This window comes from Protopterus annectens, chromosome 16.part0 (genome assembly GCF_019279795.1).
Source record: "Protopterus annectens isolate FY-2018-M chromosome 16.part0, PAN1.0, whole genome shotgun sequence".
In the NCBI taxonomy this organism is placed as follows: domain Eukaryota; kingdom Metazoa; phylum Chordata; order Ceratodontiformes; family Protopteridae; genus Protopterus; species Protopterus annectens.
This window is the reverse complement of record NC_056750.1, coordinates 671,297,639-671,310,533: the sequence shown is the minus strand read 5'-3', so window position 1 is coordinate 671,310,533 and position 12,895 is coordinate 671,297,639. Positions and strand designations below refer to the sequence as shown.

General features: G+C 41.2%; 1 protein-coding gene across 1 annotated transcript in view; it reads right to left on the bottom strand.

Annotated features, from left to right (window-relative positions):
* Window positions 1–12,895, bottom strand: part of ARRDC1 (arrestin domain containing 1) — a 980,794-nt gene that overhangs the window by 277,937 nt on the left and 689,962 nt on the right. Inside the window, exon 3 of the mRNA XM_044057927.1 lies at window positions 9,418–9,468. Coding sequence (XP_043913862.1) covers window positions 9,418–9,468 — 51 coding nt within the window. The remainder of the gene's footprint in view (window positions 1–9,417; window positions 9,469–12,895) is intronic.

Sequence of the window (12,895 nt, the reverse complement as noted above, 5' to 3'; positions counted from 1 at the left end):
GATGGATTTGGATTTTTTGAGGTGGAGCATGTCCATCAGCTCCTGATTGGACATGGCCTTGTACGTCAGGCAGAGATCACCTCTGAGCAGGCGGTATACTACTGAATAGAGCTGAAGTTTCTTTAGTCTGGCAGAAAAAGACATATGTTGGAGACCCTTGATCCTCTTGGTGAGGTACTTTTGTGGTCTCTCCAGCTGTTGCAAATGCTGGGTGAGGTACATACCAAATGGGGCATTGTACTCAATCATGGGTCTGATGAGGGAGGAGTATAGGGGTACAATGACATCCTTGGATCTGGATGTGAATCCCTTCATGATGAGGTGTGCAAGGTAGAATGTTTTTCTAACCACTTTGGCAACGTGGGTGTCAAATGAGAGGTCGCTGTCGACTTGGGTCCCTAGGTCTCCGATTACTTTTTCCATACTCAGTGGGTTGCTGTCTATGTGATAATTTGTGGGTACTTTGTGTTTCCCAAAGGGGATGACTATACATTTTTTGGCATTTAGTTTAAGGCCGTGACTCCGGCACCAGTTGTCCGTTTCTGTGAGGCCTTTTTGTAGGATGTATGTGTCCACTGGTGTATCGACTATGGCGCCTAGTTTGCAGTCATCTGCGAACTTTGTCAGCCACAGCCCTCCCATGTTTGCTTTAACATCTGAGAAATAAATGCCGAACAAGAGGGGTCCCAGGACCGATCCCTGTGGGACACCACTTGTGACTGGCTTTGAGTCTGACATTGCTCCAGCGATTTTAACTTTATGGGTTCTGTCCTTTAGCCAGTTTGCAACCCATCAAGTGACATAAGGGTTTACGTTTACGCTGTTGAGCTTATCTACGATGCCTGAGTGGGGTATTGTGTCGAAGGCCTTAGCCAAGTCCAGATAGGCTGTATGGACTGCTTTGCCCTCATCAATGGCTCTAGTGACCGTTTCAAAAAGTCAACCAGGTTTAAGAGGCAGGATCTGCCCTTTACAAAGCCGAACTGGGTGGGGTCAAGTGTCTGTAGGTCCCCTATGTCTCTGTTTAGGAGTTCCATAATGATTCTTTCCATAGCTTTGCAGACCAGGCTGGTTAAGCTTATGGGGGCGGTAGTTTCCAGGGTCTGTAGAGGCACCCCCTTTGTGGAGTGGGACCACTGTTGCTGTACGCCAGTGTTCAGGTACATATCCCGAAGTAAGGCTAAGGTTAAATAGCATTTTTATGTGTGGGTTAAGCTGCTCTTGGAGTTCACGTAACACGCAACCCGGGATACCATCAGGTCCCACTGATGCTGTGTTTTTAGCTTTGTTTAGGGCGGTTCTCACTTGGACATCTGAGATGACAGGGAGATTACATTCAGCTGGGATAAGTATTTCTTCTTTTAGGGGTGAGGGAGGGGAGAAATTTGCACTGAACCGGTCAGCCAGAATGTTGGCAATATCTGTGGGTTCAGTGTATTTTTTGTTGTTGTGAACCAACTCTGAGCATATCTGAGGGTTTCCGCCCAGGTTTCTAAAATAGCCGAAGAAGGCTTTGTGGTTATCTTTAGTGTCCTTAGCGATTTTTCTCTCAAAGTTGGCCTTGCATATTTTTATGAGAGAACGTAGTTTTCTGCTAATGTTGATCAGAGATGTCTTCCCTTCATGGGATTTTGCTCTGACGTGCAGTAGCTTCCTTCTTTTGTTATACAATTTGTTAATGGCTGAGGTCCACCAGACAGGACGTTTGCCTTTGGTGGAGAGGGACTTGGATTTATTTGGGATTGCATGATCCATGCATTCTTGGAGATGTCCATAGAAAGCATTTGTGAAGGATTCGGCATTGTGGGATGTGGTATCCACTGGCACAGTGGGCTTAAAGGATACCATCTCAGTCTTAAGAAGAGTGAAGTCTGCTTTTGAGAAGTTTTTCACTGTGGTCTTTTGTGCTGGGGGTGGAGGCATTACAAACCATAATGGCAAAAAATATTTCACAAGCTAACTTTGAGAGCTCTTTGTGAATATAGTCAGACAGAAAGCATTAACATTTGTAGGTACTCAGGAATTGCTGTAATCAATCTACTGTTATTTCTGCATTTTTAGCTCTGAATGTGACAGCACAAATATGTAAAAACTTGCCATAATAGCAGATATTCAAGCAAGATCACTATGGCAATCATAACCTTTAGGACTTTAGATACAGGTGAAGTGTGATGTCTGGTCTGTTTTCCAGAGCTTTACACCCCTCACCCCCCCATAGACTTGCTGCTCTTTCCCAGAGACAGTGCCACATTCCCTACAAGACAGGACATTAACATTTCTGGCCCAAGCCAAGGAGTCCTAGGTAAGGCAGTCCACAGGCTGTACCTACAAAGGTCAATAGGTTTCCAGAGAATCCTCCAGCTCAATGCAAGAATCTTGGCTTTCCAGGGGAAGCTTGATATAAAAATACATAAACTGGAAAGCAGACTGTTACCCATTCCATCCCTGGGTATGCAGTAATTTCCGCTGTCCAAGATTGTGAGGAATGGCTGATCACCATGGCCATTTTTTCTTTGTAATTTTATTATGGTAGTGCTCTGAGGTTTCATTCAGTGGTTCAGAAAGTTGCATCAGATTCCATCTGGCTGATTTATCAGTCTCTGTTGACAGTTACTGTGGACAAATGAATCCAGCATTTTCGAAGATGAGTTAGACAATGAGTTAAGATGCCTGCAATTTGTTACTTTGTTTTACTGCTGTAATTGGCTTTCTGTGTGGTCCTACATTTGCAACTCACTACGTTTCTACTTTGGCTTTGCCTGCTGTAGCTGTATTGTTGCTTTTGAATTTGGGACATCATGACTGTTCAGGATTTTTTGTGTTGGAGCTTTCAGTTTCTTGCCAGGTGGTATCAAATCTGTTAAAGTATGGTGTATTGTGTCTTTTGCTTTGCACCTTGAGGTCATTTATAGATTTTCAGTTATTGTGATGTATTTTCTTAAATCTGGACTCTCTCTCTCTCTCTCTTTCTATATATATATATATATATATATATGTATATGTATATATTTGCATCACTTCATTCAAAGACAATTTCACTGACACCCATTTCACTGAGACCAAATCACCTAAAGTTCATTTCACCTAAAAGTCATTCCACTAACAAGTAGTACTCTAAGGCAGGTCAAAGGTATATGTCCTTTTCCCCACTGTAGTGCGATCCTGGTGTTAGTATATACAGTTAGGGGGGTGTGGGGGGCACAGCCCCCCACATTGGGGGTTGTGATGGGAGTAGCCCTTCACTTAATTAGGTTTTTTGATGTCTGGTTTTGTTTTACATTATTTGGTAAAACCCAACTAAGTGGGGGGCTGTGTCCCCCACACCACCCCCCCTAACTATATATACTAACACCAGGATTGCACTACAGTGGGGAAAAGGACATATACCTTCGACTTGCCTTAGAGTACTACTTGTCAGTGAAATGAGTTTTAGGTGAAATGAACTTTAGGTGATTTGGTCTCAATGAAATGGGTGTCACTGAAATGGTCTTTCAGTGAAGTGATATATATATATATATATATATATATATATATATATATATATAGATAGATAGATATATGAAGAATGGAAGGCAGGCGTAGGCAAATCCACTTGATTATTTTATTAGTGATTTTGCTGTCCAAAGTAAACAAACTTCTTCAGATAATTTTATCTGAAGAAGTTTATTTAATTTGGACAGACGAAAGCGTTAATAAAATGATCGAGTGGATTTGCCGACTCCTGCCTTCCATTCTTCATTTTTTGAGTCTAGTTTGTGCTTTTTTCATTTCTAAATATATATATATATATATATATATATATATATATATATATGATTATTGTTGTACTTGTTTGGCTTGTACTTTGTGCTATCACATCTGAAACTTTGATCAGACTTTGTATTTGTTAGGACTAACAGATTTTTGTTATTCATCATATACATATTTATTTATCTCAGACAGACAATTGTATTGTTTAGATATTTCATTTTTCAATATTTTACCTAGTTGGTTCATTTTCATTGTCGACTTAATATGTGCAATAAATGCTTAGAAAATAATCACTTGAATAAATTTGAAATCAGAGTTGCAGATTAGGAGGTGGAAGGAGGGAAACTGTACTGCAACAGTGATCCTACTTAAATATCTCCTCTTACGGTATGTTCTAATATTTGTTATATGGACTACTGTTAAAGTGGAACCTTCAGAAGGATTTTCCAAAAATCACTTCCTCTGACAGGTGGTTACTTTTCTGTGAAAGAAAGCAGGAAGCCCTGTGGCATAGTGGAGGTCAAGTCTGCAATTCCCAGGGTAAAACGGCCAATATCCAGTAGTTAGAAAAAGTTTGTTCAGAGGACCAAATAGCGGCTTTGATTATAGTTTCAGTACTTCTACTATACAAGTAGTTGTACTTAATGTGGCCTCAGAAGAATGTGGACTGACCTGACCCTTTAAAGCCTTACTGGAAGTACAATAGTGGAAAGTAATACAATGATCTAACTGTTTTGACATAATATGTGACAAACTACTTGGAAACTAGGTTTTCTTCTTTACTGGGAATAAAACAAATAAAATTGATTTGTTTCCCCTCACATACCTGATTCTGTGTGGGTAATATCTCAATTTTACGTGACCATCCAAACAGTGTAGGATCCCTTCTTCCTTGCTTTGTGGATTAGTGGAAAAAATATAAATGAATTGATTGGCTCTGTGCAAGCTTTGTTATCACCTTGGCCATGAATGATAAGACTAGCATGTGGACTGTCCCAGTCCTTATGGAAGACTAAGGGCTCTTTACATATAAGGGTATGAAGTTCAGAAATTCCTTTTGCTGAGATAACAGCAGCCAGAAGGGATTTTTTTTTCCATGGCAAAAACTTGAGGGAAGCAAGGGCAGCTAGTTCGAGAAGTGCTTGCATTACTATATTAGAAACAAAGTCCCATGATGGAGTCACTGCTCTCTTGGTGGGCCTCAGACATGGAACCTCCCTGCAGACAAATAAAAATAATAAAAGCAGTGACAGTCTGTCATGACATGAAAGACTAGCTGTAGTACCACATCAGAAGGGGCTCCAGCCTCAGCTCCTCCTAAACGAGTTGTTACAGCAAGCATCAGATTATTGGTTTTCACTGAGCTACCTCACCTATGATGGTCCTTTCCTACGATGCATAAAGGACTTGAGCTAGAATTTCCACCTAGTTAACAGGGATACATTAGAGTTTTCAATGCACTGTGCTGCAGGAAGTAAGGCTAAGAGAGTCTAGTGAGCAATGGCCATCACTAGAAAACCCAGTTACAAAGGTCAGACATCAGAAGAAAATCCATGAGTGAGTGGTGACTCTGCAGACAGTGACCATGTCACAATACTCTAAATTAGCAGGTGTACAAAATCACTGTGAAGACAGTAGCTACCATTATGCCCAGAAATGGTGCAAGTGGATTTGTACCTAGACTCTTCTTGGAAGCATTACTGTTGATCATGGTCTCTTGTCAGATCGCACATCCATGCTTATGTAAAACTGCATTTACATGTCGCCAGTTTCTTAGCACACAGCAGCTTTATTTGTCACAGGAGCCCTAGCTTGAACTGAGGTCATGCAACTCAGAAAACAGAAAAATGTTAATTATTTTAAATGTTTTTCTCATTTATCCAGATTTGTAGGACTTCAGAGATAGCACACATAGTGTTTTATGCAGTTTTTTTTTTTGATTTGTTAAGCTGTTGGTATTGTGTTGTTTAGAAGTTTCATTTATGATCTTTTGTGTCCTGACAATGGTAGAAATAATAATCCAGTGTAGATCCTCCCACACAAGCTAAACAGTTCGTGACCTTCTGAGTCTTCTCTTGTTAACAAGAAGAACTGTCACTGTAAATTGTCCAGGTTGAACTTGATGAAGGCATTCCTTTGGGCAAGGCTCTGAAAAGACTGCTCCCAGGTGAAGGAGATCTCAAATGGCTGCATTATGGAAAGTAATGCAGAGTTGTTCAGTGGGGCCACCTGGAAACAAACTGAAGTTCTTTCTACTAGAAATGGGGCATTGTACTCTATGATGGGTCTGATGAGTGATGAGTAGAGGGGCACAATGACCTCTTTTGATCCTGATGCAAACTCTTTTGTGATTAGGTGGGCCATGTAGAAGGATTTTCTAACCACTTTGGCAATGTGATTATCAAAGGTGAGATTACTATCTACTTGGATCCCCAGATCCCTTATTACATCTTCCGTATTTAGGGGACTACCACCTATGTGGTAGTTTGTGGGTACTTTATTTTTTCCAAAGGGGATGACTATGCACTTTTTGGCATTTGGCTTGAGGCCATGATTTTGACACCAGGTATCTATCTCGGTGAGACCCTTTTGGAGGATGTCTGTGTCAGCTGGAGAGTCAATTATAGCCCCTAGTTTGCAGTCGTCTACGAACTTGGTCAGCCGTAGTCCTCCTGTGCTTGCCTGTACCTCTGAAAAGTATATGCCAAACAGGAGGGGTCCTAGGACTGAGCCCTGGGGAATGCCACTTGCAACCGGTTTAGAGTTGGACCAAGCTCCCACAACTCTCACCATGTGGGTTCTGTCCGTGAGCCAGTTGGCAACCCATCTTGTGATGTAGGAGTTTATGTTCAGGCTGGTGAGCTTGTCTATACTACCAGAATGGGAATAGTGTCGAAGGCCTTAGCGAGGTCTAGGTAGGCTGTGTGTACCACCTTTCCCTCATCTATAGCCTTGGTAACTGTCTCAAAGTCCACCAGGTTTAGGAGGCATGATCTGCCCTTAAAGCCGAACTGGGTAGGGTCCAGTGTTTGGAGGTTCCCAATGTCTCTGTTAATGAGTTCCATGACGATGCGCTCCATAGCCTTGCAGACCAAGCTAGTCAGGCTTGTAGGGTGATAGTTCCCGGGGTTAGTTATGGCTCCACCTTTGTGGAGCGGTATAACCGTTGCTGTGTGCCACTCTATGGGTATGTTGCCTGTGGAGTGGCTGAGTTTAAACAGTGTGTTTAAGTGAGGGGGTTAGCTCGTCATTGAGCTTGTGTAGGACGCAGCCTGGGGCACCATTTGGTCCCATTGATGCTGTGTTTTTGGCTTTGGAAAGGGCTGTTTTAACCTGAGTGTCTGTGATTTCAGGGACCCTACATTCTTCTGCTATGGTTATGGGCCCTTTTGGGGGTGAGAGGGTGGTGAAGTTTGCGCTGACCCTATCTGCCGGGATGTTGGCGATATCAGTCGGTTCAGTGCATTTTGTGCCATTCTGCACTACCTCTGAGCAGATATGAGCATTGCCACTTAGATTCTTGCCACTTAGATAGGTGATATTAAAGGTGGGAAAAGTTTTGAAATGACTTATTGTGGTCTCATTTTTTATATCTGAAAAACTTGGCATTTTAACATGGGTGTGGACACTTTTTATATCCACTGTAGGTCAAAAATCTGCTCTACAGTTACAGGCTCTAGCTAACCCCCTTCACCATGGGCTATCAAGTGCTGCTGAACCCAGGGAAAGCCCTAGAGAAAATAATTCTTACTTAGTCTTGCTGGTTGACTTTGGGGACCACCTCTCTAGATGCAAGCTGTCCACATTCAAGCTATGGTCATGCAACCATTGAACAGGCAGTGATTACATCTGGGGATGCATCATACTAAAGTTGCTGTTGAGGTACAACACTCAATACCCCTTGATATCCACCAGAACAGAATACCTGTACAAATGTGATGCTTCAATAACTAAGTAGAGACTGTGACATGAGAACATCCTGGGATAGACTTGCACACCAAAGGGTAGACCAGTGCCAGCCCTCTGTATTCTTTACCTTCTCATAGTTCTCTAGCATTAACCTGGAATCAGGCGAGGATTCCTTTCTGTCAGTCCCTGTGCTGGATACTCAAACAGCACCATCTTACACGATAAAGTCGAAGCAGGGAATTTCTCTTCCTGCTTCTTTGGTGACAGAGTTGAAATGCTGGCACGTATGGCAATGCTACAATTGTTCACAGGCCAGAAGGGATAATGCTAATGTGGATCGTGTCTTGTAAACTGGTTGCCACATGAACACTACGATGGCTAATGTTAGTCTGTCATAAATTTGACTTCATGATGAATGCTAGGGATGGCAGACAATCTGTAATGGCAGCAGAAAAGAAATGGGCAGCACAAGATGGAGGCAAGCATTGCTAGTCTGGTGTGCGAGGTCATGGCGTGTATATACATCTGAGTGTGGCAGTGTTGGGAACTGAAGAGAAAAAGAAGAGACTACAAAAAAATAAAAGCTATGGTTTGCAGAGTGAGGTGATATCCCAATATCAGACTTGGTTATTTTCCATTTCTTTTTTAATATTCTTACTGGCCCAATTTCTTCCTCCCTCCTTCAGTCATAAAACAATAGCCTTGATGTATCCAGCTTCCCACTTCTGGCACTTGAAGACAAGTTGGGGATGTGTGTGGGGGGGTGAGCTGTGGAAAGCAGACATCATGCTTTGGAATCTGATTTCTGAAGCTCCTAAGAAGCCCTCCTTGCTATGTAGCAGGAGAAGTGCAGTACCTGGTTACACTGAGCTGCTGTGACTTTGTGCATTCTCACACCCAAAATGCTGTTGAAATACATACATTCTCTGTGCAGGCTTGTTCCCTCATATCCCTATGTTCACAGAGGGACTTGCCCCCTCCCCCATCCCCAGCGGTGTTTCTACACTGAGACACAAGACTTCCTCCCCATGAGAATAGCATAGGTCAACCAACCTTAACTGGTGGTTCCCATCCCCCCTTAACCAGCCTGTGCATGGGCCACTAATAAACAATGCTAGACTGCAGGCTGGTCAAGTTTCTATAAACGGAATTAGCCACTGGTGATGCACAGCTTTTTGTGAAGCAGATTTGTCAATAAGCCATTTCACATTCGTCATGAAAAAAATTGTGATGCATTGACATCCATACTACCCAAAAGAAAAAATGCAAAGACTAGAGAGAAAAAAGAATCCTTTACGATTTATAAAAATATAAACAGACACAACTTTGCTTAGTCAAAGATGTAATTTTTCTTACTGAAATGTTACAAATTTAATGCACTTACCATAATTTACAAACCAGTGGATTCATGTAGAATCAACCATAGGCAGTTGTGGCAAATGTAAAACACCAAAAAAAGTTTGCAAAAACTGCCTTTAGGAAACATCTTCAGGAATGCTTTGTTTGCAGAGGACAAGACAACTGCACCCCCCCCCCCCCTAGACTTTTATATACCAGCTCTGGGGTCACACAACAATGGAGAAAAATGCAAACTCCACTATCACCAAATCCAGTTTCGGCAAATTTATTTCACTGTGTTTACGTTTGCTGAAAATACCTTTTGAACCTGATGTGCTCGCAAACTAGTTTGTTGATCGAGCATCTTAACAGAAAAACAGAATTCATGCCCACCATTACCAGTAAAATATTTAATCTTACCTGGTAGAAGGAACTGGAAGGGAAATGTATGCTCTCCAATAGACAAGGACCCTAAGAATGATAAAAATCATTTAATCAGTGAATTAATCAGATTCAGTAAAACTAAGTAAACATCTCATATGCAGTTTTTTAAAAACAGTTTTAACTTCCCTTCTGTCATTTTACTCTAATTTTCCAGTTTATCATACCCACAGTTAAATGGCTTTTGAACAATCTTCTCCATTATATGACATTATTTGCAGTCATAAAAGTCTATCAATACTAAATGCATTGAATAATATGTTGTAAACTGCATGTACCTAGAAGTCACTTGCTACTATAATGCCTGAACAAAACAGAAATGTTTTCACTCACAAACAAGATTCTGATAATAAATGTCAGTAAAAACATGGATGTATTATTTATCTGCAAGTAAATGTGTAAAACGTATTAGAAAATAAACAACAGGGGTTGAGCATTACATCTTCTAGTATAAAATTCATCCCAGTTTACAGTTCCCAATAACAGAAAAAAACACAAGAAAAAGTGGCAGAAAGTTAATTTATCACATACAGAATATTCACACAGGAATCACATATTAGGTATTTACAGGATGTTATAATTAGAACATATTAAGAATAATATTTGATAAATTAAGAATCTAGTATATTTTTATGACAACCTGCCTCTCTCCCATGTTGAACCAAAACATTATTACAGTTTTAATACAGCTGATTCATAAACTCTAATATTCTAACTTGCTTATGGGTTGTAGAAGGAAGATGAATTTGTGCACTAAAAATCATTAGTTGTACTGTTACTCTGTTAGTGTAACGTACATGTATAGCACAGCCTTGCTGTTACTGCTTAAACTGTTATCTCCTGCAATATAAATAAATGTATTGTTTTCCCTTTTGTTGTAACTAGGCCATGACTGAAAAAATGCTAGTCCACTTACCTGTTCAAAATACATGAATGAATGAATGAATGAATGAATGAATGAATGAATGAATAAATAAATAAATAAATGGTGCACAGCAATTCTCCCCGTCTTAAAAACAGAGAACATGTATACTGTTACTTTCTCTTTGGCCTGAGAAGAGTATGGGGTGAACTTCTTCCACATGGCACAAAGAACATTTCATGCATGCCTTAGTCTGAGAAGATTAGAATCTTTCAGAAACTATGGAATTTTCAGGGGAGGGGAGGGAAATTTGTGGACATGCTCATTCTGCCTCATGGTGAAAGGCTGAGAGGGTGAAATGTGGTCCATGGCCAAACCAACATCTCTCGGCTCAGGAAGTATGACAATGTGTTCCCTTGATTGTTTAGATAGCACACACTGGACTAGTTTGTTGGTTCAAATCAGGCATGACTACAGAAGCAGCTTTACCTGCATAGCCTTCAGTGCCAGAACGACTGCATGTAGCTCCAGTTGGGTAATGCTGATATCCCTGTCTAGTAAAGGGGGGGGGGGGGCATATCACTTTAACCACTAATTCCCCATCCATACAGTAAAACGTGAATCAAGATATAGTAACATAAGAATTTGCATTTAAAAACATAAAACCATTAAGCTTAGTGGATGAAACAAGGAACTCGGATGGAAACGTTTAACTGCTTTCCTTGTTATTTCATAGGGAATCGAATTGGAAATGTTTGTTTTAAATTAATTTCTTAACTTCTTGAAGTGTAAATTTAAACATTGTTTAATTTCATATAAATTAGTCCCCTTGATGTCTCTTGGTGAGGTTCTAGGATTTTTAATGAAGTATGCCGTTTGTTTCACTGTTTGTTACATTAAAGTATTCATTCAATTTGTTAGCTGTTTTACAATATGGGGCAAAAAAGGCCCGCATTTAGCTTGCTGCTGGTAAAAATCTATGTTTCCCAATAATGTGATTTTGCACTTGACAGAAGAGGTCTCACCAGCACTCAAAGAACTACCTGAATTTAATGGTCTGAAGCATAGACAATGGTGCAGAATAAGCAGGTGGACATCTTCAACTTGTACCCTCAAAACCTAGTCGACCTAAGGGGAAGGAGGCCTGAGGAGTAGAATACCCCAGGTCCCACGCCCTACAATCTGGTGACAATAAGCTTCTCCCCAACACCTGGCCAGTCACAGTTATGTTCTAGATTATCAAATAAGAAACGGGTGGTACCTGCAACCAAAGGAAATATTGCTTCAAAATGATTGCACATGTCCTTGACCCCTCTTTTGGCTGGCAAAATGGAGATTGAATGCAAATTTGAACATCCTTTACTGGATGGTGAAGACCTGACAGTCAACAGAATGTGACCATTGACTGCTTTCTGTTTCTTTAGCTTTTTGATGGTACATTGTCAAGAGCCAGGGGTCAGAAGGGAATTCACCTAATGATACATGAACTGGGCATTTTCAGCTGGTGTCACTGCCCAAGGAACAAGACAAGTCTGACTCTTGTGCTAAGATACTGACAGCTATAATGCAAACAACCAACACTCCACAGCTGAGGAGAAGGGCGGCAAAACAACAAAAATACATGCAATATATGATATAAAAAACAAGTACAGACCTTCTACATTTCTGAGGGAAAGGCTTACAATGTGTAAGCTGGTGAATAAGTGGAATATAAGTGAAACGCAGCTGAAATTAATGAACTGTTTTCATAGAATAGCACCACAGCCTGCCCTGAAAACCTGTAAAATATAATGTCAATACGTCAGGCTTAAATAGTCATGTATATAGGATCATAGGAAGTTGCTAGGCTATTGGCCCTGAGGCCCTTACAAGCCTAGCCAAGATTTTATCCCATGCTCCAACAAGTCAGCACCCTATGCCACTGTCCAGCAGGGACATAAGTGAAATCCCAGGGGTGTATTTTCTGTTCCCCATCCAATTATCCAGGTTGCGCTTAAAAAGGTTTAATGAGGTACTCTGCTTTACGTGGTGAGGGAGTCTATTCCACAATAGGGGGAGTCTCTGGGACACATATGTCCCGCCAACAAGTCTTACTGATGTCACAGACCAGGTTGAGGTCTCGCATGTGGGTTACTCGAGTGGAGCTTGACTTGCAGGTATGCAGCAGTCCCATCAGGGTGGGGTCTGAGATTGCGTTGTATGCCAAGCAGAGGTCACCTCTGAGGAGTCTGTAGGAAACCGAGTACAGGGACAGGGCTTTTAGTCTATCTGTGTAGGGTAGATGTTTGAGGCCCTGGATTCTCCGGGTGAGGAATCTCTGTGGTCTCTTCAGTAGCTGCATGTACTTTGTGAGGTACATGCCAAAAGGGGCACTGTATTCAATAATTGGTCTTATAAAGGAAGAATAGAGGGATTTATGACTACCTTGGCCCTGGATGAGATACCCTTACTAATGAGGTGGGCCACATAGCAAGCTTTCCGTACAATGGCGCCAATATAGTGGTCAAAAGTCAGTTTGCTATCAACCTGGGTTCCCAAGTCCCTCACGACTGATTGCGTGCTTAGTGCCTTATTATCAATGTGATAATTTGTGGG